The sequence below is a fragment of the Schistocerca nitens genome, chromosome 7, assembly GCF_023898315.1.
Source record: "Schistocerca nitens isolate TAMUIC-IGC-003100 chromosome 7, iqSchNite1.1, whole genome shotgun sequence".
Lineage (NCBI taxonomy): Eukaryota > Metazoa > Arthropoda > Insecta > Orthoptera > Acrididae > Schistocerca > Schistocerca nitens.
Genome location: NC_064620.1, coordinates 286,132,740 through 286,158,150, shown reverse-complemented (window position 1 = coordinate 286,158,150; position 25,411 = coordinate 286,132,740). Strand labels below are relative to the sequence as shown.

Genomic DNA, 25,411 nt, shown 5'->3' with positions numbered 1-25,411 from the left:
ATCTTACCCCTTGTGATATGTGCCTCTACATCCTTACATTTGTCCTCTAGCCATCCCTGCTTAGCCAATTTGCTCTTCCGGTCGACCTCATTTTTGAGATGTTTGTATTCCTTTTTGCCTGCTTCATTTACTGCATTTTTATATTTTCTCCTTTTATCAATTAAATTCAATATTTCTTCTGTTACCCAAGGATTTCTATTAGCCCTCATCTTTTTACCTACTTGATCCTCTGCTACCTTCACTATTTCATCTCTCAAAGCTACCCATACTTCTTCTACTGTATTTCTTTCCTCCATTCTTGTCAATCGTTCCCTAATGCTCTCCCTGAAGCTCTCTACAACCTCTGGTTCTTTCAGTTTATCCAGGTCCAATCTCCTCAATTTCCCATTTTATTGCAGTTTCTTCAGTTTTAATCTACAATTCATAACCAATTGATTGTGGTCAGAGTCCACATCTGCCCCTGGAAATGTCTTACAATTTAAAAGCTGGTTCCTAAATCTCTGTCTTAGCATTATATTATCTATCTGATACCTTCCAGTATCTCAGGCTTCTTGAACCAAGTGTTAGCTATGATTAAGTTATGCTCTGTGCAAAATTCTACCAGGCAGCTTCCTCTTTCATTTCTTCCCCCAAATCCATATTCACCTACTACATTTCTTTCTCTCCCTTTTCCAGTCACCCATGACCATTAAATTTTCGTCTCCCTTCAGTATCTGAATAATTTCTTTTATCTCATCATACATTTCAACAATCTCTTCGACATCTGCAGAGCTAGTTGGCATATAAACTTGTACCACTGTGGTAGGCATGGGCTTCATATCTATCTTGGCCACAATAATGTGTTCACTATGCTGTTTGTAGTAGCTTACCCGCATTCCTATTTTCCTATTCATTATTAAACCTACTCCCGCAATACCCCTATTTGATTTTGTATAATAATTAAATCTTTTAACATAATATTTTTCATTCCCAATGTAGATGTATGTCCACTACCATTTAACCCTTGTGCAGCATTACAGTCTTTAAATGTTTCTGCATGGAATCACACCAGCCAGCAAATGTTTGTGGGATATCTCTCTTCAAGCTATTTGCATGTGAATCCACAAAGCATCAACAGTGCTTACTTTAGCATAGTCATGAACAAGCAACTAACTAACCCCATCCCAGACATATTTCATAAGTAACAATTGTCGCACAAATGTACATTTGAAGGAAACAGGTGCACCCATAATTAACTGATTCACATTTTCAGGTACTGTCTTGCTGGAGAATCGCATAGTTGCACAAGGAGAGGCAATACCTAGGACTAGATCACTCCCTCAGTACAGTGCTGTACAGACCATCCTCAATATGTGGGAACCAAGATAACAATTTGCATGTGCACGCACGTGCGCACATGCACAGACACACAAACACACACACACACACACACACACACACACACACACACACACACAGATATGACTGTTATAATAGCATGTCATCTACAAGCCAAAACACCAAGGAATGACAAACACATTCCTGAGAGAGAGATCATTAAGTCCCATTCACAGAGACTCACATGCTTATATTGTCCTCTTTGATGTTAGTGAGGTATTGGCATCCACTTTCACATTTTCATTTCATTTGGTAGTTCTTCATTAACAGAGTTTGGCACTTTATTAATCTTTACACTGACTTAAAAGTGCCTGGGTTGACATGTACATTGTTTCTCTGCAGTCTTAATCATTTACATCTAGTATATCCTCTGAGATTCATTCAGGTCATTTTTTCCAGATGTTGCAATTTTAAAACATCTTCAAAGAAAAAAATAAAGTAAATGTCATTAATTCCTCATTGGTCATGTATGTAAACCTTCCAGCAAAAATACATTGGTCTCTGCATTATTTGTGCCTTTGGTGGTTTGAATAGTTCACCCACCTTCTAGGAAATTACCACTCCTGGAAATTGAAATAAGAACACCGTGAATTCATTGTCCCAGGAAGGGGAAACTTTATTGACACATTACTGGGGTCAGGTACATCACATGATCACACTGACAGAACCACAGGCACATAGACACAGGCAACAGAGCATGCACAATGTCGGCACTAGTACAGTGTATATCCACCTTTCGCAGCAATGCAGGCTGCTATTCTCCCATGGAGACGATCGTAGAGATGCTGGATGTAGTCCTGTGGAACGGCTTGCCATGCCATTTCCACCTGGCGCCTCAGTTGGACCAGCGTTCGTGCTGGACGTGCAGACCGCGTGAGACGACGCTTCATCCAGTCCCAAACATGCTCAATGGGGGACAGATCCGGAGATCTTGCTGGCCAGGGTAGTTGACTTACACCTTCTAGAGCACGTTGGGTGGCACGGGATACATGCGGACGTGCATTGTCCTGTTGGAACAGCAAGTTCCCTTGCCGGTCTAGAAATGGTAGAACGATGGGTTCGATGACGGTTTGGATGTACCGTGCACTATTCAGTGTCCCCTCGACGATCACCAGTGGTGTACGGCCAGTGTAGGAGATCGCTCCCCACACCATGATGCCGGGTGTTGGCCCTGTGTGCCTCGGTCGTATGCAGTCCTGATTGTGGCGCTCACCTGCACAGCGCCAAACACGCATACGACCATCATTGGCACCAAGGCAGAAGCGACTCTCATCGCTGAAGACGACATGTCTCCATTCGTCCCTCCATTCACGCCTGTCGCGACACCACTGGAGGCGGGCTGCACGATGTTGGGGCGTGAGCGGAAGACGGCCTAACGGTGTGCGGGACCGTAGCCCAGCTTCATGGAGACGGTTGGGAATGGTCCTCGCTGATACCCCAGGAGCAACAGTGTCCCTAATTTGCTGGGAAGTGGCGGTGCGGTCCCCTACGGCACTGCGTAGGATCCTACGGTCTTGGCGTGCATCCGTGCGTCGCTGCGGTCCGGTCCCAGGTCGACGGGCACGTGCACCTTCCGCCGACCACTGGCGACAACATCGATGTACTGTGGAGACCTCACGCCCCACGTGTTGAGCAATTCGGCGGTACGTCCACGTGGCCTCCCGCATGCCCGCTATACGCCCTCGCTCAAAGTCCGTCAACTGCACATACGGTTCACGTCCACGCTGTCGCGGCATGCTACCAGTGTTAAAGACTGCGATGGAGCTCCGTATGCCACGGCAAACTGGCTGACACTGACGGCGGCGGTGCACAAATGCTGCGCAGCTACCGCCATTCGACGGCCAACACCGCGGTTCCTGGTGTGTCCGCTGTGCCGTGCGTGTGATCATTGCTTGTACAGCCCTCTCGCAGTGTCCGGAGCAAGTATGGTGGGTCTGACACACCGGTGTCAATGTGTTCTTTTTTCCATTTCCAGGAGTGTATAAAAGACAGCTTACTCTCCATCAAGTGATATTCAGTTCCATTCGGAAAAGTTTCTATAAATACAAGCTAAGCATCATTTTTGAAACAGAGACATCGTCAACCTACACATGACTGTTTCTTCACAAATGGTGAGTTATACACCCAAAACAGCCATTCCACAGAGATGATCAGCATTTTCAAATGATGCTGAAAAGATCTTTTGGAAATGCCAGGTTGGAATAGTAAACATTATTAGCAAAGGATAGATTGCTACTCAGTGTAGAGATGACTCACTGAGTTGCAGACAGGCACAACAAAACAACACAGTTACACATTACATCTTTTGGTCAGATCCTTCTTCAGCAAAGGAAACACACAAGCAAGTGCACTTAATGCATAAATGACCTCAGCCACTTGCAGCTCCAACTGGAATGCAGCTGTTACATGCTTAGCAATCAGGAGTGGGGCTATGAATGGGTATGGATAGCAGGATATGGGTGGGAGAGAGACAAGAGAGCTGTTAGGTGGGGCATCCTGTGGCACACTACAACCCACCTACTACATGCTCCCCAAAATCCGCAAACCCAACAATCCTGGATGCCCAGTGTAGCTGGTTATTATGCCCGTACTGAAAGGATTTTGGCCTTCATTGACCAACACATCCAACCAATTGCCCATAATCTAGCCTCCCACATCAAACATATAAATCACTTCCTTTACTGACTTTCCAACTCTTTACCTCCTGGTTCCCTACTGTTCACTATTTACGCCACATCCCTATACACCAAAATTCCTCACTCAGGGTGTATATGTGGACAAGGGAAGAAGAAGAAGATTTCCTGGTTAAAAATACACTTTTCGCCTTGTGAAAATACACTATATCCCTGTTGAAAGTACATTTTTTCCATGTTAAGTGACAATATCCTTTTCCTCAGAGCTGTATAACTTATCAATCCTTTGAATGGTAGATACGAAGCCCACACCTACTACAGTAGTACAAGTTTATATGCCAACTAGCTCTGCAGATGACGAAGAAATTGAAGAAATGTATGAGGAAATAAAAGAAATTATTCAGATAGTGAAGGGAGACGAAAATTTAATAGTCATGGGTGACTGGAATTCGAGTGTAGGAAAAGGGAGAGAAAGAAACGTAGTAGGTGAATATGGATTGGGGGAGAGAAATGAAAGAGGAAGCCGCCTGATAGAATTTTGCACAGAGCACAACTTAATCATAGTTAACACTTGGTTTAAGAATCATGATAGAAGGTTGTATACATGGAAGAACCCTGGAGATACTAAAAGGTATCAGATAGATTATATAATGGTAAGACAGAGATTTAGGAACCACGTTTTAAATTGTAAGACATTTCCAGGGGCAGATGTGGACTCTGACCACAATCTATTGGTTATGACCTGTAGATTAAAACTGAAGAAACTGCAAAAAGGTGGGAATTTAAGGAGATGGGACCTGGATAAACTGAAAGAACCAGAGGTTGTACAGAGTTTCAGGGAGAGCATAAGGGAACAATTGACAGGAATGGGGGAAAGAAATACAGTAGAAGAAGAATGGGTAGCTTTGAGGGATGAAGTAGTGAAGGCAGCAGAGGGTCAAGTAGGTAAAAAGACGAGGGCTAGTAGAAATCCTTGGGTAACAGAAGAAATATTGAATTTAATTGATGAAAGGAGAAAATGCAGTAAATGAAGCAGGCAAAAAGGAATACAAATGTCTCAAAAATGAGATTGACAGGAAGTGCAAAATGGCTAAGCAGGGATGGCTAGAGGAAAAATGTAAGGATGTAGAGGCTTATCTCACTAGGGGTAAGATAGATACTGCCTACAGGAAAATTACAGAGACCTTTGGAGATAAGAGAACCACTTGTATGAACATTAAGAGTTCAGATGGAAACCCAGTTCTAAGCAAAGAAGGGAAAGCAGAAAGGTGGAAGGAGTATATAGAGGGTCTATACAAGGGCGATGTACTTGAGGACAATATTATGGAAATGGAAGAGGATGTAGATGAAGATGAAATGGGAGATACGATACTGCGTGAAGAGTTTGACAGAGCACTGAAAGACCCGAGTCGAAACAAGGCCCCCGGAGTAGACAACATTCCATTGGAACTACTGACGGCCTTGGGAGAGCCAGTCCTGACAAAACTCTACCATCTGGTGAGCAAGATGTATGAAACAGGCGAAATACCCTCAGACTTCAAGAAGAATATAATAATTCCAATACCAAAGAAAGCAGGTGTTGACAGATGTGAGAATTACCGAACAATCAGTTTAATAAGCCACAGCTGCAAAATACTAACACGAATTCTTTACAAACGAATGGAAAAACTAGTAGAAGCCGACCTCGGGGAAGATCAGTTTGGATTCCGTAGAAATACTGGAACACGTGAGGCAATACTGACCTTACGACTTATCTTAGAAGAAAGATTAAGGAAAGGCAAACCTACGTTTCTAGCATTTTTGGACTTAGAGAAAGCTTTTGACAATGTTGACTGGAATACTCTCTTTCAAATTCTAAAGGTGGCAGGGGTAAAATACAGGGAGCGAAAGGCTATTTACAATTTGTACAGAAACCAGATGGCAGTTATAAGAGTCGAGGGATATGAAAGGGAAGCAGTGGTTGGGAAGGGAGTAAGACAGGGTTGTAGCCTCTCCCCGATGTTATTCGATCTGTATATTGAGCAAGCAGTAAAGGAAACAAAAGAAAAATTCGGAGTAGGTATTAAAATCCATGGAGAAGAAATAAAAAGTTTGAGGTTCGCCGATGACATTGTAATTCTGTCAGAGACAGCAAAGGACTTGGAAGAGCAGTTGAACGGAATGGATGGTGTCTTGAAGGGAGGATATAAGATGAACATCAACAAAAGCAAAACGAGGATAATGGAATGTAGTCGAATTAAGTCGGGTGATGTTGAGGGTATTAGATTAGGAAATGAGACACTTAAAGTAGTAAAGGAGTTTTGCTATTTGGGGAGCAAAATAACTGATGATGGTCGAAGTAGAGAGGATATAAAATGTAGACTGGCAATGGCAAGGAAAGCGTTTCTGAAGAAGAGAAATTTGTTAACATCGAGTATAGATTTAAGTGTCAGGAAGTCTTTTCTGAAAGTATTTGTATGGAGTGTAGCCATGTATGGAAGTGAAACATGGACGGTAAATAGTTTGGACAAGAAGAGAATAGAAGCTTTCGAAATGTGGTGCTACAGAAGAATGCTGAAGATTAGATGGGTAGATCACATAACTAATGAGGAGGTGCTGAATAGGATTGGGGAGAAGAGGAGTTTGTGGCACAACTTGACCAGAAGAAGGGATCGGTTGGTAGGACATGTTCTGAGGCAACAAGGGATCACCAATTTAGTATTGGAGGGCAGCGTGGAGGGTAAAAATCGTAGGGGGAGACCAAGAGATGAATACACTAAGTATATTCAGAAGGATGTAGGTTGCAGTAGGTACTGGGAGATGAAGAAGCTTGCACAGGATAGAGTAGCATGGAGAGCTGCATCAAACCAGTCTCTGGACTGAAGACCACAACAACAACAGAATGGTAGAGACTTTATACACCGGCGTAGAGCTTCCCAGCTCTTTAGTAAACGAAACCCAGCAAAAAATAATGCATGCTGCAAACATCTTCAATGTGTGGCAACATTTTCATGACACATTCTCATATTATAAAAGTATAAACACAAATTCCACCAAATACAGCACTGAAATTGAGATTGTGATGTGCTTTTGTAAGCCAATCATAGCCCATGTCGTGATCTTGCCAGCCAATACCAGCAGACAGAGCATAGCATATGTGAGGTAATCAGCCAATAACATCATAGAAATAGGTAAAGTTAATGGTTTAAACTAATATACAAAACGTATAGCTACAAGAAAAGCTAAGCTTTCCCACATATTACGGGCCGTCAATCCCCTCTCACCCTGAGCGGGTGTGGTTAGGCAGGATCCTAAGAGCACAGGTTAAATTGCAGCAGCTGAGTATTTCTGACAAGCACGATTATAAATTTCACTGCTGTGCATCAAAAATTTCATGAGCCATCTGGCTGAATACAACCATGTTCTGTCCAGCACTTTGTCCTACAGAAAAGTCAGTTATGTGTCAAATTGCTCAGGAACTCACTTTCCACTTTGTTTTGAAGAATAATTATACTTCTTGCCACTTTTATTGCTTAATTTGTAATCTATGAAAGAACTAAAAGAAATATGAAAAACTAATCTTGAAACTTTGCCTCTTTTTGCATGTGTCAGCAAAATTTTAGATAATGGCATGAATTGGCTGGTCTTCTGGGCCTGAAATTTTTCAAAATGGGAAGTCCTCAGTGTTAAGTTTTGAATGAGAGTCTAACATTTCGTGATTTAAGAAATTCATCACATATTTTCACACATACCATAATTCATTTCGCATTCAAGAAAATTTACTTTGAAAGTAACACTTATCAAACCATCATTCGCACTATTTTCCTGCAACCTGTTCAAATTGTAAACAGCTGTGACATCATGCTCATTTTAACAAGGCCCACAAGAATGATGCATCGAAAGCATTTTGTTGTTACAAAGTATTGCATAGTCTTTGACACATTTTGATGTTGGCAGATGCTTAGGTATTCAATGGGTTTACTTGTTGTAAATGGTGGATTTTCTTTGCAACTAAACTTTGATTTTGGTGTTATTCTCTCATTTATGTTTTACTGCTGCAGTACTATTCTGCAGTAAAGGGTTTTGCTGAAGTGTCAGTTTTTACCAGCAAAAATTACAAAAATTTAACTGGAAACTAAAAAATTTAAAATTCCTGGAATTATAAAACATCTCCAGGTTTTTCCTGAATTTCTTGTGGATGAAAAAATTCTGAGGTTTTTCCCAGATTCCCTGGTTGTCTTGGGCATATACACACTGCTCGTTACCAATGATATTGCTGCAACTGAATACTACCTATCCCAACGCCCTTCGGACTCCAATCCCACTACCTCATTCCTCATATGCCAAACTAACTTTATCCTAACATGTAACTTCTTCTCCTTTGAAGGAAAAGTATACAAATAAATCTGTGGCACAGCCATGCGCACCCACATGGCACTTTCCTATGCCAACCTGTTTATGAGCCATCTAAAGGTAACTTTCCTAGCAACTCAAAACCCCAAACCTCTGGTCTGGTTCAGATTCATTAATGATATCTTCATGATCTGGACTTGGGGCCAAGATACTCTACCCTCATTCTTTCACAACAACAACACCTTCCACTTCACCTGATCCTCCTCAACCCAGTGTGCTATGTTCCTAGATGCTGACCTCCTCTCTGATGGCTTCATCCACATTACACCCACCAACCATCAAAAGTACCTTCATTCTGACAGCTCTCATCCCTTCCATTAGAAAATTGTGCACCTAGAAACCAAAAGGTCATAGGATCAAATCCCAATCTGAACATGCAAGTTTCCAATCCGCTTTTAATCTAGCCTTCACCTCTCAATGATATGAGGAGACTCCAGGAATGACACAGGGTTCAAATTCCACTTTAAAATGTGGGTCTCCTCTTCTTGGTTGTATACCTAGGGTAATTGGAGACACACAAGTTGCCAAAGTGGCATTAGTTGAAAAGACTTCCACAAGGTCACTGAGCCACATAAAATTATTAGTTTAACATGGATTTCAACACAGTTATCACACGTACAAATTGTCACTAAAGTTGAAAAAAAAGTGTCATTTGCATTGGTGATCTGACAGTTACCCATTAGGGACAGTCCATGTGTAGATTAGTGTAAAATCACAATTTTCACGAAAATTCATAAAAAGCACAGCATCTTTAATAAAGGAAAAGGGGCCTCTTGTTAATTATTTGTGAAACCAAAATGACATATAATGTGGCTTCATCTGACCGTATGTTTCTCTGTATCTCTGCCAATTATTTTTATTATGCACAGCATATTTTCCTGCCACTATTCATTAAACTAATAAATATTACATTTCATTGAACAACAATGGTTCTCTGAACTCATAATAGAGAACACATATAATAACAGGGAGAAAAAACAAGATGACATGAAGTGCACTGACTATGATGAGCCTAAAAGATGTGAAAATAGCGAAAGAAACGAAGTACTTTCACTAAATGCAGAGATTAAAAACCAATCAAGTATGAAGTCTCATAATAACAAGCAAGGAAATACTGGTACTATAATTAGCAGGGAACATGTCATGAGAATATGCCATACTCAAGTAAGAAGAATAAAGAAGATATCTGCGTGCTCTCAGACAGTCATGGAAAGGGCTTAGCTGGTATCATGTGTAACATGCAAACTATATTTAAGGTTAGTGGAATAACAAAACCAGGCGCTCCCATGAATAAAATTCTAAAAAACTGTGAACATTTTTTGGAGCCTGGAAGAAACTGTTTAATAATCGGTGGTGCTAATGACATTTATAGGAATGAGGGTACACTCGCCACAAGAGCGCTAAGAAGCACACTACAGAAAATTACAAATGTAAACTTCTATTTTGCCAGTATATCACAAAGACATGATCTGATGGAAAAATCTTGTGTCAACAAAGAAATCGCTGTTACTAATAGAAAATTTGAAAAAATATGCCGAAGCTTCCCGAATGCCACATACGTGAATGTACCATCTTCAGAAAGAAATAAACTTGGAAAAGCATTCATTAGTCGAGAAATACTTAATGCAGTGTTAGCAGTTGAAGACAAGAATAGCCCTATCATACCACTACCACCACCCATCACAGCTACTGAAATTCTCCAACATAAAAATGAAGCTGATTCACCAGCAACAGATCCAGAATCTTCACTTGCCACAAAAGTAGCTGAAGCAAATGAAGCCTCCTCAACAGCCCCAACAGTATCAGAAGCAGCTACAGACTATACAGCGGCATCATTAGCAAGAAATGTGCTTACGGCCAGCGAGTCATCAGATACAACATGAATTCCAGCATCAAAAGTTGGAGCACATCCAGAAGAAAGAAAGACAAGATGCAGGAAGCCTGTGTCCCTAAAGGATTTTTGGTACCCAGCCTCAACACGAAGAAAGCGTTGACACCAGAATTTATAAGTAAGAGTTCCTCTCAACCGAGTTGCAGCAGCTTAAAATTACTTAGCCTTAATATACAGTGTCTCAAAAATAAAATTCTAGATCTCGAGATTGAGGCCAGTGAATATTGTGTTGATTGTATTTGTATTCAAGAGCATTGGAGCAAAAATTATGAATTAGAAAACATTAATATTTCCCCATATACGTTGGTTAGCCACTTTTCTAGGAAGGTAGCCAAGAATGGGGGTGGCTGCATTTATGTGAAATCAGATATCAAAGTGAAAAACAGGCCTGAAGCTGAACTCCTGAGCATAGAAAAACATTTTGAGGCAACAGCAGTGCAAATAAATGTAAAAAATAGGAAAAATAATAGACATGTCAGTGTGTAGATCACCATGTGGAGACGCAGAAATTTTTTAATATAAGATTGAAGAACTACTGAGCATCATACATGATGAGAAGTCATCAATAATTGTATGTGGGGACTTTAATGTCAATATGTTGGTAGATAGTCCATTTAAAATTAAATTCCTCAATATTCTACACAGTTTCAACCTATATTCTAATATAAACAGTCCTACAAGGGTAACAAACATATCAGAAAGTCTTATAGATAATATATTTTCAAATATAGAAAGCCCAGATACAGAAGTTTTGAATATTGACCTAGGAATATCTGATCATAATGCACTTATTATTAAAATGCTCACAGTTCCAATACATGCAAAAACAGTACATCATATGTATAAGAGAATTTTCTCTCCCGAAAACTGCAACCAATTTGGTATCACACTGACTAACCAATCTTGGGCAGAAGCATTGTCACAAACTGATACAGATGCTGCATACAATGTTTTCTCCTCTCTTTTCATGACAAATTTTGAAAAGTGCTTTCCAAAAAGATTAGTTAAAATTAACTCATCTAGCCATAGACACACAAATTCTTGGATCGCATCTGGCATTAAAAACTCTTCCAAGACTATGAAAAGACTAAACTCTGAAATGAAAGCCAATACTGACCTTAATTTCAAAAAACATGTTAGTAACTACAAAAAGGTGTATAGAAGGGTAATTAATTTAGCAAAAGTATTAAGTAACGATAGACTAATAAGGAAGTCAGGCAATAAATCAAGGCCCACATGGGAAATTGTTAAAAGAGAAATAGGAAAAAGCTCTAAAGACCAGGATATTGTACTCAAATCTAGTGATAACATTGAAATAAAGAAGGAAGTCTTGCCCAATTACATTAACAATTACTTTTGAAGTGTACCTGATAAATTAAGCAAGAGCTTTACCAATGAAGAGAAACAACAGCTCCAAAAGTAGTCAATAGCATGATAATAAGTTCCACTAATAAATATGAAATACTGGAGTAATTAACAGCATGAAACCCAAAATGTCTGCAGGACTGGACGAAGTGCCAGTGAAAATAATAAAAAAAGTCGCCACACAAATCTTGGAACCACTGGTACATATTGTCAATTTACATGGTGTCTAAGACCCGGGACAACCGGGAGATCCGGGAAAAACCCGGGAATTTTTTCATTTGTTTTTGTTCTCAGTTAAATTGTAATTTTGACTGGTAAGAACCAATACTCTAACAAAGGATACTGCTGTATCCTGCGACTGCAGAATAATACTGCAGCAATAAAACATGAACGAGAGAAAAAAATAAAATAAAACTTAAATTGCAAAGGAAATGTGCCATATACAGCAACAAAACACAGTGCTCATACAAGCGACTGCCAACAGCAAAATGTGTCAAAGGCTTTAGGAAGACTATGCAATGCTTCGTAATAACAAATTGCCTCCGATGAGCATGATGTCACAACTGTTAATATTAGATTTGTTTTAGCAGTTACAAGTGGGATCATGCGCATGTGCAGCTGAGTAGTAACTTCTTCTGCTTCTGGCTACAGAAACGTGACTGTTGGCTGTGTAAGCAGTCGCAGCAAAAGAAAAAAAAAGGCAGCTAGGTGGTACCGGGAAAAATTTTACTGGCGCGCCCAAGCTGCCAGATTGCGCAGCAGCCCTGGGTCTAGGAGTGGGAGGAGGTGGGGGGAGGGGGGCAAATTCATATAAACCTTGTTACACAAAGCATCTAGCATCCAGCGCACGTTGGTCTATCGATTATTCGTATGACTGAAACGTGTCCCTGTTGGTTTTTGGACATTGTTGAACACATTCTAAGTTGATTTCTGAATGAATCATAAGTTGATTTGTGAATGCTTGCATAGTGTACATGATGTCTCTGTCAGTGGAATCCTCGTCACATCTAGAAATAAACTTTCCTGCGGACAAAAGGGGCTATATGAACTGAGCAGAGTATAGCCGAATGAAAGAGAGCCAACCACTGTCTGATTATGTGGTTATTGGGTTTGCGAATGGTGAGCGTTGTTACGATTACCAACAAAATCCATAGATTAAGACTACCAGAGTGCGAATAAACGACTAACAGGAATAACAGGTAAGAAAGATTATGTATTATCTTCTCGGTGTATCCAAGAAAATGAAATTTTGACAGAAAATTTTTGGCCAGATCGCTCTACTAGCAAGGGCCAGTTATACAGTCTCCAGCTAGCAGCCTCTTTAAGGTCTGTTCTGGAAGTAGGGCAGAAAACGCGTTGTACAAACATGTAATGATGCCTAACAGGAGAATAATCGCGGGATAACTAAACTGGTGATTCTGGCAGAGTTAGTGAAGTTAACCAGCGAATAAGCTTTGACATTGGCAGGAATAGATACAGAATTAGTGATGACAACATTGTTTGTTAGAATGAGGAAGGAGAAGAAACGGGGACATCACACAAATTATGGAAGAATAAGACTATTCCAGATTTATATAAAAATTTCGAACTACTACTTTTCGATCTCATGCTTGAGAAACTGGAGCATATGAATGAAGTGTAAAATTATTTCCTAACGTAAAGATTTTTGCTTGTGGTAGGCCTATTACGCATTTGATATTGGTACTTTGTGAATTATATTCCGTCGTGTTATAAAAACGACTATTTCTGTCAAAACAGTCTGGTTTATTTGGCGTGTGTTACAATTGCTGCAGTATTATAAAGGCCTATTTAATTTTATCTCTCAGACTGTTACAAAATATGGGTAATCAGGTCGAGAAACCACACCAGTCTTGGGCCTATTTGTAATTACAGCTTTTTCAGTATTAGACGACGACATTTTGATTTTTCATGTAGCAAAACATATGACGAACTTTGATGATGTAACAGATCCTTTCCAGAAAGGAAAGCACATCATGTAAAGCTGTAGCAAGATAAGAGAGAAAAAAATTCTAGGAGCTAAGGATTGAAGAAATGTGTACTGTCTTGCTTGTCTCTTCTCTTTACTGGCTTTATGTATCCTATACTTAATTTTATGTCACACAAAGCAGCAAGTTGTTAGCTAATAGGGAATAAAGAGTGCAAATTTTCTGAAGAGCTTTAAAAGAAGAAGAAGAAGAAGAAGAAGAAGAAGAGGGGCAGGATGTCAAACTGGGGCAGGATGTCAAACTGGCCGAATGAAAGCAGAGAGGCACCATAGGACATTTTAATTTCCGCTGTCCTGAATATAGTTTGATGGCATCCAGTACAAAATATACACGTTTCAATTCCGCAGACCGAAATACAGTGACGTGTGATAGAAGAATGCTGTGTGAAGAGGTGTGGCGCTGCACTTTGGCACACTTAAGATCAGATAACATGTCTTACAATTCCTCGGACACGTATGTTTTATGTATCAGAGTCTTCAGAAAGATGTTTGCTACAAAATGAACGTATTTTTGAAAATTCGAATGTTTTTAAATTTTTGACGTCCTATCTCAAACGCCCGAGGGACACCACTGTCTACTATTGCCCCAGTTCGGAAATATTGTAGATACGGGTCTGATGTGCAGAGCAGTCTTGAGTTATAATAGGGAAGCGGGTAGTCTCCATGTGACCCGTGTTTACATTTAGTGATTTTGCTGTTTCCTCTTTGCCTACTGCACTCACGTCAAATGAAAACAAAATTGATTTCTTTGGCCAGGAGCTATCATGTGAATTAAAATACATCCACATAATCACGGAAGTTTCAGATTTTATTTTATTTCCACCTTTCTGATAGTGAAGCATTAATTGCCATGCAGAACAATGAAGTTATTTTTATCGGTTTGCTGAAGAAATTTTCTTTTATTAATCTTTTCCGCTGAGGCAGTCAATATATTTGAAACAAAGGGTTTAATTTCAAACTATTGGCTAGTTTCAACTGTTCAGTGCATTTCAAGTGTACGTTTTCATCTTCTAGCACGTATGGCATTATGCCATAGCAAAGAACCAGACATGATATAACAACGTACTGGTACCCAAGGAAATTTACTTCCCAAAATCACATTCAAAACTTAATATCAGATCGATGCCTACGTCACTGGGAATCTGGGACTGATTTAAAAATCAGCTCTTTGATGACGAGCCACTTAGAAGAATTTATAGCCCAGATGATCACAGTTTTATGTCGTTATCAAAAAATTTACTGGCACATTTGTGTGATATATCTTAAAATGTAATACATGCATAAAAGACCAACATTATATGTGAAAGCTTAGCTTCTCTTGCAGCGTATTGGCCTTAGAGACCAATAGTATATGTGAAAGCTTTTTTTTCTTGTAGCAACATTATATATATTAATTTAAACCATTAACTTTTCCTGTTCGTGTGTTCGCGCTACTTAACAGTGATGTTGCTATTGGCTGACTACACCACGTGTCCGAAGCTCTGAATATCCGCTGTCATCAGCTGGCGAGATCACGTGACATGAGCTATGACTGGCTTACAAATACGCATCGCAATCTTGATTTCAATGCTTCGGAAAGTAACATGCAGTGTTTGGTGGAATTTGAATTTATACTTTCGTAATACGAAAATATGCAGCGTACATGTCACTGCACATCAAACATTTTTCCAAAAGGTGTTGCGTCTTTTAAAGTGCCAGGAAATTCTACACCCATGTATAAAACCATAACCATTCAAAGGATTGATTGTTATACAGTTCCGAGAGAAAATATACTGTCAATTAACGGGAAAAAACTATGTTTCCATCTGGGAGAAAGTGTATTTTTAACATGGAAATCCGGGAGATATCCGGAAATTTTTTTTCCTTGTCCACGTATACACCCTGATTTATCATTCAGTGAAGGTGTGTTGCCCCAAAGGCTGAAAATTTCTAAGGTTAAACCATTATTCAAAAATGGGGATATACATAAGGTAGAAAACTATAGACCTATATCCCTTCTTCCATCTTTATCAAAAGTTTTTGAAAAACTGATGAACATTACACTCATAAGCTACCTTGACACGTGCAATCTTCTAAATTGTAATCAACATGGTTTTCGTACAGGTTACAGCACAGAAACAGCTATACAGGCCTATATGGAAGAAATTATTATAAATTTAGACAAAAACAAATGTGTGGTAGGAATCAACCTTGATCTTTCCAAGGCCTTCGATACAGTAGATTATCAAATTCTCCTTGACAAACTGGAGGCAATAGGCATTACAGGAATTGGGAGGAAATTGTTTGAGTCCTATCTCCAAGATAGAACTCAGGTTGTGGAACTCACTTCATCTCAGAATAAGCAAAAAATAAAGTGGGTTTCTGATGCTAAGAAAGTGGCAATAGGTGTCCCTCAGGGTAGTGTTCTTGGTCCCCTATTATTCCTAATCTATATAAATGACATTGAAAGGCCCAACAGATCATCAAAAATTATGTTATTTGCAGATGACACAAACATAATTATAAGTGATGACAGCAAATCCTTATTCACGACAGCTGAAAAGGTTCTGAAGAGTGTGCAACAGTGGTTTTACACTAATAAGTTAACACTCAATTTAAATAAAACAGATTACATACAGTATGGTAAAGTAGATGAGAAGGATGATCACCATTTATCATTGAGTGCCCATGAAATAGAGAAAGTCTGGTCTACAAAATTTTTGGGCATGTACATTGATCAGCACTTGAGCTGGAAAGACCATGTCACATACATATCAAAAAACTCAATTTAGCATGTTTTGCACTGAGAATAATTTCTAGAGTTTGCAGTGCAGAATGTACAAGATTAGTGTATATGGCTTATTTCAATTCTATTATATCATATGGAATAACATTCTGGGTTGCAACTAAATGTCGCTTGAGAGAGGTTTTTAAATTACAGAAAAGGGCCATTAGAGTTATTACACACAGCTCCCCACAAACACACTGCAAGCCCTTGTTCATGCAGCTAAACATACTTACAGTACCATCTTTGTACATATTAAAAAGCATACTGCATACAAGAACACACCTGAGTAGTTTACGTGTAAATTCAGATCTTCATGACTACAATATACGTATCTGTAAGAATCTGCATGTAGAAAGAACAAGAAAAACAAAAACTCAAAAACATGTGAGCCACTATGTGATAAAGCTTTATAATGCTCTGCCTCTCTGCATCAGGGGAACAGAAGATGAAGGAAAATTTAAGTCAGAATTAAAAAAGTTTATGATAAATAAATATTTTCATAGCATAGAGGAATATTTTGAATCCTTAAATAACTAACTGATAGTTGTATTGTTAATATCATGTTCTCATTGTAAGTTCTATGTCTCATTTATACTCTTTTTTAACTCTAAAATTATGTTTAATATGTGTTTTCCAAAATGTACTAAATATATATAAATCCATCACATACGGTACATGTTAAAGGAGCATGTAAAAGAACAACACATTAATTCAATGTTTTATTTTTCAACATATTATATAATGTTAATTTTATGTGTTTTAATTCAATGTTTTAATTTTTAACATAATGTTAATTTTGTGTGTTTGATAGAAATTTGTAATATTCTGCTGTGCATATTCTGGACAGTATTATGACAATCCCTATATCATGTAAATGATGAAAAGGATGATAATAAATGAAATGAATAACATACCACGTTGGGCATTGTACTTATTGGGCTCATACTGCTGAATAAGATCCTTAGCTCTAGATGTGTTTGCATAAGGGTAGAGTATTTCATTCAGTCTCGGATCTCTCTGAGTCTTATTGAGGAACTCCACAAACTGTGCTGCTGTCATAAATCTTCTCTTCTGTGTGCCACAGCTGAAATTAACATGGTAGGTAGCTTCTGTTTTACTTCAGAATCATCCTTATTAATGTCAATCTCATATCAGATGGAATTGTACTTACAGTTCCTCAAATATTTTTTCTACTTCAGTTCTCTGTGTCAGATTTTTGTAAAAGTTGAAGAAGTCCTCAAACTGGAATTTCTGTAGACTTAATGCATCATTCTGAAAGATTTTTTTTGCATGACATTAATTCGTTCACAATGTAAAATGTATTTAAGCAAGGTAAATAAATTATATTCATTTCAGAAGGTGCATAACAAATAATGAAACTCTAAATCCTCACCTTCCCTGATGGAAACCCAGATATATCCAGAGCTTTTTCAACTCTCTTTCGATCTTCCTTGTTTTGCGTAAATATTTTTATAACACTGAAAACACAAATAAAGAGATCAAAAGACTGACAAGGTGGATTATATTGTAAAATTCTTTCCTCTCTTTCACCCATAATATCAAAATACACTAACATACTTTTTAATGGGAATTTTTCCAGTTTTGTCTGTCAATAGTGTAAGTCTAGAATGAACTTTCTTCAAAAATCTCAATGTTGAGCTATTAAGCTGAAGCATATTGTACACTATTTTCAGAATTTCTTCAGTCCATAACTGAAACACAAGAGAACACACATTAATATGAAAGATTCACAGAGCAACAACTGAGGAGGTCAACGGGCAACACTGCTACGCCACATGAATGTACATATTATGATTTGCTATGTGTTTGACTAAAGACAAGTACATAAATACAATAAAATAAAAGAATTTATAACGTAGACAACACTTTCTAGCATTACATATGGAATTACCTGTCACCAGCATGTGGTGTGCTTGAGAAAACAGCAGATAACATTATCAGACTAAACCCTACTCAGCACTTCTTCTGCTGATCCCTTCAATTTTAATAAATGAAACAGTAAATACTATAATGAAAATTATTCACTAAGGTCCTTACATTTCATTTCAAATAGTTGTGATTTTTTGCTTTCTGATTTGTAGCTTAGCTTTTCTCTGCCTGTAGGTGCTTCAACAATTGTAACACACACCCTTTATATTATTTACAGAAGACTCTCTTGTGAGAACACTCAGTAAAATTTAATCTTAAAGAGTGTCTTATGAATCTGCTGGTGCTGGATGAATGGTCACGAAATTATTTGGATAGCTCAGAAGTCTGTGACATAGCGGTCACTAGATCATGGGACTCATACAGTCATTATGGCTTGGTGATTGTGTTTGACAACAAATTATGTTATGGAACTTCTGGATAAGCAGTAAATAAATTTCAGTTCTCCTCACATAAATATGTTTGTGATGATCATGATACTACTGTTTCTGCCTAACTTGCTGTATACTTCGGTGGTGGATAACTTCAGAATTCTTCCATTCTGATTCTAAAAGTCTGATTAATTACATGCTAAATGCTGGTGATGCCATGAGAACACATGGTAACAAATAAAATGATGTTAAGTTCATGGATGTCAATGAAGAACAGCCACTGAGTGCAGGAATAAAAGAACAATATATACTGCACTACACATAAGAGTGGTCGTTACTCCTCAAGAAATAAGTAATGAACAAATAAATACTAATTTCTGGAAGATAATATCAAGATTTTTCTTTAGTACTTTAAAAGTGAACAATATAGGTGGATGGTGAATTGTTTCATTTTTATCAGTTATAACTGTCAACTTTTATTTTTTCTTGATTGGTATGGTTGCTTTTTGCACAATATTTTATACTCCATGGACTGTAATTCCACCTACACTCAATTAAGGCATGTTGATTTTATCTTGAAATATACAACTTGCTCAAAAATTTTGCTCTTGCTACACCGAACTTTGGTTGCCACCACCTATTTTGAAACTGTAGTTGTTTTATGTCAAAATAACACTAGAACAGAATTCAATTAGATTAGAGATTAGTACTTGTTCCATAGATCATGAATACGACACTTCGTAATGATGTGGAACGTGTCAGGTTAATAAAAGGTGTCAATACAAGATATTACATTACACAAAATCTTACATGACACTTAATTTTTATTTATTTATTTTTTTTTTTTTTTATGGGGGGTGAGGAAATTACCCACTTACTATATCCAAAAATTCATCTAATGAGTAGAAGAAGTTGCCATTCAGAAATTCTTTTAGTTTCCTTTTAAATGCTATATGGCTGAGCCAAAGTTAGATTTAACCTTAAGTAGTGAAGATCATTCTTTCTCCTAGTGTTGTAGCCATGTACACTGCTATTACTTTTGAATTCATTTGGATTGTTAATAACAAATTTCATAAGTGAATATATATATTGTGAGGCTACAGTGAGGATCCGTAGCTCTTTAAATAAGCGTTGCAGGATGATCTTGGATGAGCTCCAGCAATTATTCTGATTACACGCTTTTGTTCAATGAACACTCTTTTACTTAATGATGAGTTACCCCAGAATATGACGCCTTACGAAAGCAGAGAATGAAAATAGGCATAGGAAGCTAATTTACTGAGATGTATATCACCAAAATTTGCAATGACCTTAGTAGCATAAGTAGCTGATCTCAAACATTTCAGCAGATCTTCAGTGTGTTTTTTTTTCCAGTTTAGCCCCTCATCAATGCATACACCTAGAAATTTTGAATATTCTGCCTTAGCTACCGATTTCTGATCAAAGTCTGTATTTATTAATGGTGTCATTCCATTTACTGTGTGGTACTGTATATACTGTGTTTTGTCAAAGTTTAATGAGAGCCTATTTCCAGAGAACCACTTAATGATTTTCTGAAAAACATCGTTTACAATTTCATCAGTTAATTCTTGTCTGTTGGGTGTGATATCTATACTTGTATCATCGGCAAAAAGTACCAGCTTTGCATCTTCATGAATATAGAACGTCAAGTCATTAATATATATTAAGAACAGCAGAGGACCCAAGACCTAACCTTGCGGCACCCCATTCTTGATTGTTCCCCAGTTTCAGAAATCACCAGTTTTATTTATATATTAGAAGGCTAAGTGGCCCATGAAATGAGCACCAAATGAGTACGGATAAACAATCTGTGACAACAGCATCAGATACACAACATAAATCAATGCACACAAAATGGGCACAGAAATAAATTAAGAAGATGAAGAAGAAATGCTTCAACATTCAGACTGTTATTATGCACAATAGGTCAGTGCAACCCAGTCTTGCTCTGTATATCACAGGATGGCACTCTGAATTTAGAGAAGGAAGTTTAGGCAACAAATCAGGAATTAATTTGATCTGGAGTGGTGTCTTTGATTATTAATCAATATATCCTCTGTCCCAGATTCGAACCATGCCACAACTTAAATTCTGAATGAAAATCATCAGCATTGGCAGCTGAAGATTTCTGGCATAAGATGTTACTCTCATTCTGCCAATGGCCCTGTCAAAGAGGGCACAGAAGCGACAGGGCAGTGTCTTGCTCTTGAGGTGGGAAACTGCCCCTAAAGGTGGAAGAACCGCCAATGATCAATGCCATTATATTACAAAGGCAATAGAAATAATGTGTACTCACATGACATCTGGTCCGTAATTGAAAAAGTGTGATGATGATCTCTGTGTTGGCAAAAGATTTCGAAATACCCCATTCTGATCCCTGAAAGGAGAGTGCCAAGAGGAGGGGGACGATGAGAAAAAGACTGAATAACCAATGAAAGGAATTCTACGAATTGAGGCGTGGAATGTCAGAAGTTAGAATGTGGTAGGGAAGCTAAGAAATCTGAAAGCGAAAATGCTAAGGCAAAATCTAGGTATAGAGCGGATCAGTGATGGAAAGAAAACAAGGATTCCTGCTCAGAGAAGTAAAGGGTAATATCAACACAGCAGAAAATGGCATAATGGGAGTAGGATTCATTATGAATAGGTTGGTTGGTTGGTTGGTTGGTTTGGGGAAGGAGACCAGACTGCGTAGTCATCGGTCTCATCGGATTAGGGAAGGATGGGGAAGGAAGTCGGCCGTGCCCTTTCAGAGGAACCATCCCGGCATTTGCCTGGACTGATTTAGGGAAATCACGGAAAACCTAAATCAGGATGGCCGGACGCGGGATTGAACCGTCGTCCTCCCGAATGCGAGTCCAGTGTCTAACCACTGCGCCACCTCGCTCGGTCATTATGAATAGGAAGGTAGGCCAGAGAGTGTGTTACTATGAACAGTTCAGTGAAAAGGTTGTTCTCATCAGAATCAACAGCAAACCAACACCAACAACAATAGTTCAGATATATGTGCCGACATCGTGAGCTGATGATGAGGAAAAGTACATGAAGATACTGGTTTCAGTTGCCCGAGACTGCAGTTGTGTGTGTGAGTTGCGTTTGCATGAGTGTGTGTGTGCATATGTGTGTCTATTGTTGACAAAGGCCATTGGCCGAAAGCTTTAAGTGTGAAAATCTTTTTGTTGTGCCTGTCTGTGACTCAGCAACTCCGCTATATGGTGAGTGGCAACTTTCCATCTCACAATATTGTCAGCTAGTAATAGCAAATACTCTATGCAAGAATCACAATAAGAGGACATATACTTGGAAAAGGCCAGGAGATATGGGAAAATTTCAGTTAGATTACATCATTGTCAAACAGAGATCCTGAAATCAGACACTGGACTGTATGGTGTAACCAGGAGCACATACAGACTCAGATCACAATTTAGTTGTGCAAAGAAGTTGGATTTGGAAGTACTAAGAAATGAAGAGATATGCTAGAAGTTCTCTAACACCATAGATACTGCAATAAGGAATAGCTTGGTAGGCTTTCAGCTGAAGAGGAATGGATATCTCTAAGAGGGCCAATCATGGAAGTTGGAAAGAAAAACATGGGTACAAAGCAGATATACTTTGGTTGATTGATAAAAGAAGGAAGTATAAAAATGTCCATGGAAATTCAGGAATACAGTTCCTTATGAATGAAATAAATGGAAGTGCAGGGAAGCTAAGGCAAAATGGCTGCACAGAAAAGGTGAAGAAATCAAAAAAACAAATGAGTGTCACAAGGACTGGAGCAGCATATAGAAAAACCAAAACAACCTTCAATGAAATGAAAAATAAGTGTGGTAACATTAAGAGCACAATGAGAATTCCACATTCAAAAGGAGAAGACTTGTCTTACAATATTACAGAAGAAGAAACAGGAGTCAATGTAGAAGAGATAAGGGATTCAGTTTTAAAGTCAGAATTTAAAAGAGCTTTGGAAGACCTAAAATCAAATACTCCATCAGAATTTCTAAAATCATTTGGGTAAGTTGCAACAATACAACTATTCACATTGGTGTGCAGAATGTATGAGTCTTGAACACCATCTGACTTCTGGAAAAATATCATCCACATAATTCCAAAGACTGCAAGAGCTGACAAGTGCAAGAATTACTGCATAATCAGTTTAACAGCTCATGCATCCAAGTTGTTGACAAGAATAATATGCAGAAGATTTCGCATCTGTTGTAGAATACTACACGTGTACCCTGGATAGCATCTAATTATAGACATAAACTAAATGAACTAGTGCTAACTGGCAGCCAGACAATCATATTGATCTCCTGGCTGTTTAAAAGCACATCCTAATCGAAATGGCAAAGACGAAACCCATCGGTCATTCTCATGGCCAGCTGACAAGAAAACTGGGACCTTGCCTCAGGATTTGCCAGCTAAATATAGAAGGAAAAGCAGGGCTAAGAGTGATGTGCTGCAAAAGGTTCTATGCAGAAGAAAGGAAAAGAAGACAGGATGTGTTGAATGACGATCAGTTTGGCTTCAGGAAAGGTAAAGGAACCAAAGAGGCAGTTCTGATGATGCAAGATGTTCAAAATTCTGAGGAAAACAGGGGTAAACTATAGGGAGATGTTGGTAATATACAACATGTACAAGAGGGGTTGGGTTGTTTGCGAGAAGAGACCAAACTGTGAGGTCATCGGTCTCATCAGATTAGGGAAGGCCAGGGAAGGAAGTCGGCCATGCCCTTTCAAAGGAACCATCCTGGCATTTGCCTGAAACAATTTAGGGAAATCACAGAAAACCTAAATCAGGATGGCCGGACATGGGATTGAACCGTCGTCCTCCCGAATGCAAGTCCAGTGTGCTAACCAATGCGCCACCTCGCTCGGTAACATGTACAAGAGCCAAGTGGGAATAATAACCATGGAGGACCAAGAAGAAAGTGCTCAGATTAAAAAGGGTGTAAGACAGGAGTGTAGTCTTTCACCCCTTCTGTCCAGTCTATACATCAAAGAAGCAATGATGGAAATAAAAAAAAAATGTTCAGGGATGGAATTAAAATCCAGTGTGAAAGGATATCAATGGTAAGATTTGCTGATGGCATTCTTATCCTCAGTGAAAGTGAGGAATAATTACAGAATCTGCTGAATGGAATGAATAGTCTAATGCATGTGGAATACGGATGGAGTGTAAATCAAAGAAAGATGAAAGTAATAAGAAGTAACAGAAATAAGAACAGTGAAAAACTTAAAATCAGGACTGATGATCATGAAGTAGATGAAGTTAAGGAATTCTGCTACCTAGGCTGCAAGATAACCCACGATGGATGGAGCAAGGAGGACATAAAAAACAGACTTTGCATTGGCAAAAAGGGTATTCCTGGCCAAGAGAAGTCTACTAATATCAAACATAGGCCTTAATCTGATGAAGAAATTTCCAAGAATTAACGTTTGGAACACAGCATTGTATGGTAGTGAAACGTGGACTGTGGGAAAACTGGAACAGAAGAGAATCGCAGCATTTGAGATGTGGTGCCACAGAAGAATGTTGAAAATTAGGAGGATTGATAATGTAAGGAATGAGGAGTTCTCTGTAGAATCAGCAAGGAAAGGAATATATGGAGAACAATGACAAGAAAGAGGGACACGATGGTATGACATCTGTTACATCAGTGAATAACTGCCACGGTGCTTGAAGGAGCTGTAGAAGGTAGAAACTGTAGAGACAGACAGAGAATGGAATACATCCACCAAAAACTGAGGACATAGGCTGCAACTGATCCTCCGAGATGAAGCAGCTAACACAGGAGAGGAAGAAGAAGAAGAAGAAGAAGAAGAAGAAGAGGAAGGTAAGTTTGCAAAGATATTGCATCATTATGATTTATGTAAGTAAAAATTTTAACACACAAGTTTTAGATTGTTTTCAACTATGATTAACCAATGGTAGCTTTCCATGAAAATATTTTAGAATATTCAACATGCAATATGATTTGTGAGAATCGTAAGGATAAACATGATAATTCACTGAAATAATTTGCTACCCAGTGTCTGCAAACCAAAGCACAATTTTTACACTGAAATTCTGAGGTACTCAATTTTGTGACCTTTAATACCAAGAATTAAATGGTTCAATATAGTCTGTCAAAAAGATACAACTACGCAGGGTAATCTGCACCTGTGCTTATCTTAGGAAATTGATAACAAAAAAGCTAGCTACATGGATTTCAACTATTATCTGTGCTCCATCAAACCATAATCAGAAACTAAACCACTTGTGGTTGCCAAAAGAAAGCAATAGTGATAAATAATAAGCACCATTAGACCCTTGTTATTTCGTGTTGTAGGAAAAATAAACATCTTGCACCCCCTCCCTTTTTTTTCAGTACTACTAGTAGGACTGTGTACAATTAGTGATTAAATTAACTGTCTCCTGTTCTTCTTCTATTTTTACTGGATGTTTTGCTTTAAGTCTACTTATTATAAACTGAATTATTATCCATATGCTTGTACAAAACAAATTTAAATTATTTCCTGAACTGTATCTGTTCAGGGTTGTTTAGTTCCTCATATGTCGCAATATCTTATGATTTGGAAGATGTCATTAGGTTTATAAAAGCATGACACTTTTTGACAGTGAAAATATGGCTTCATATAAATCATT

General features: G+C 38.5%; 1 protein-coding gene across 1 annotated transcript in view; it reads right to left on the bottom strand.

Annotated features, from left to right (window-relative positions):
* LOC126194771 (1-phosphatidylinositol 4,5-bisphosphate phosphodiesterase classes I and II) overlaps nt 1-25,411 on the bottom strand; it is a 435,021-nt gene that overhangs the window by 274,497 nt on the left and 135,113 nt on the right. Inside the window, exons 5-8 of the mRNA XM_049933060.1 lie at nt 18,009-18,142; nt 17,824-17,908; nt 17,602-17,702; nt 17,345-17,514 (exon numbers count right to left, since the gene is read on the bottom strand). Of these exons, the coding sequence (XP_049789017.1) occupies nt 17,345-17,514; nt 17,602-17,702; nt 17,824-17,908; nt 18,009-18,142 (490 nt within the window). The remainder of the gene's footprint in view (nt 1-17,344; nt 17,515-17,601; nt 17,703-17,823; nt 17,909-18,008; nt 18,143-25,411) is intronic.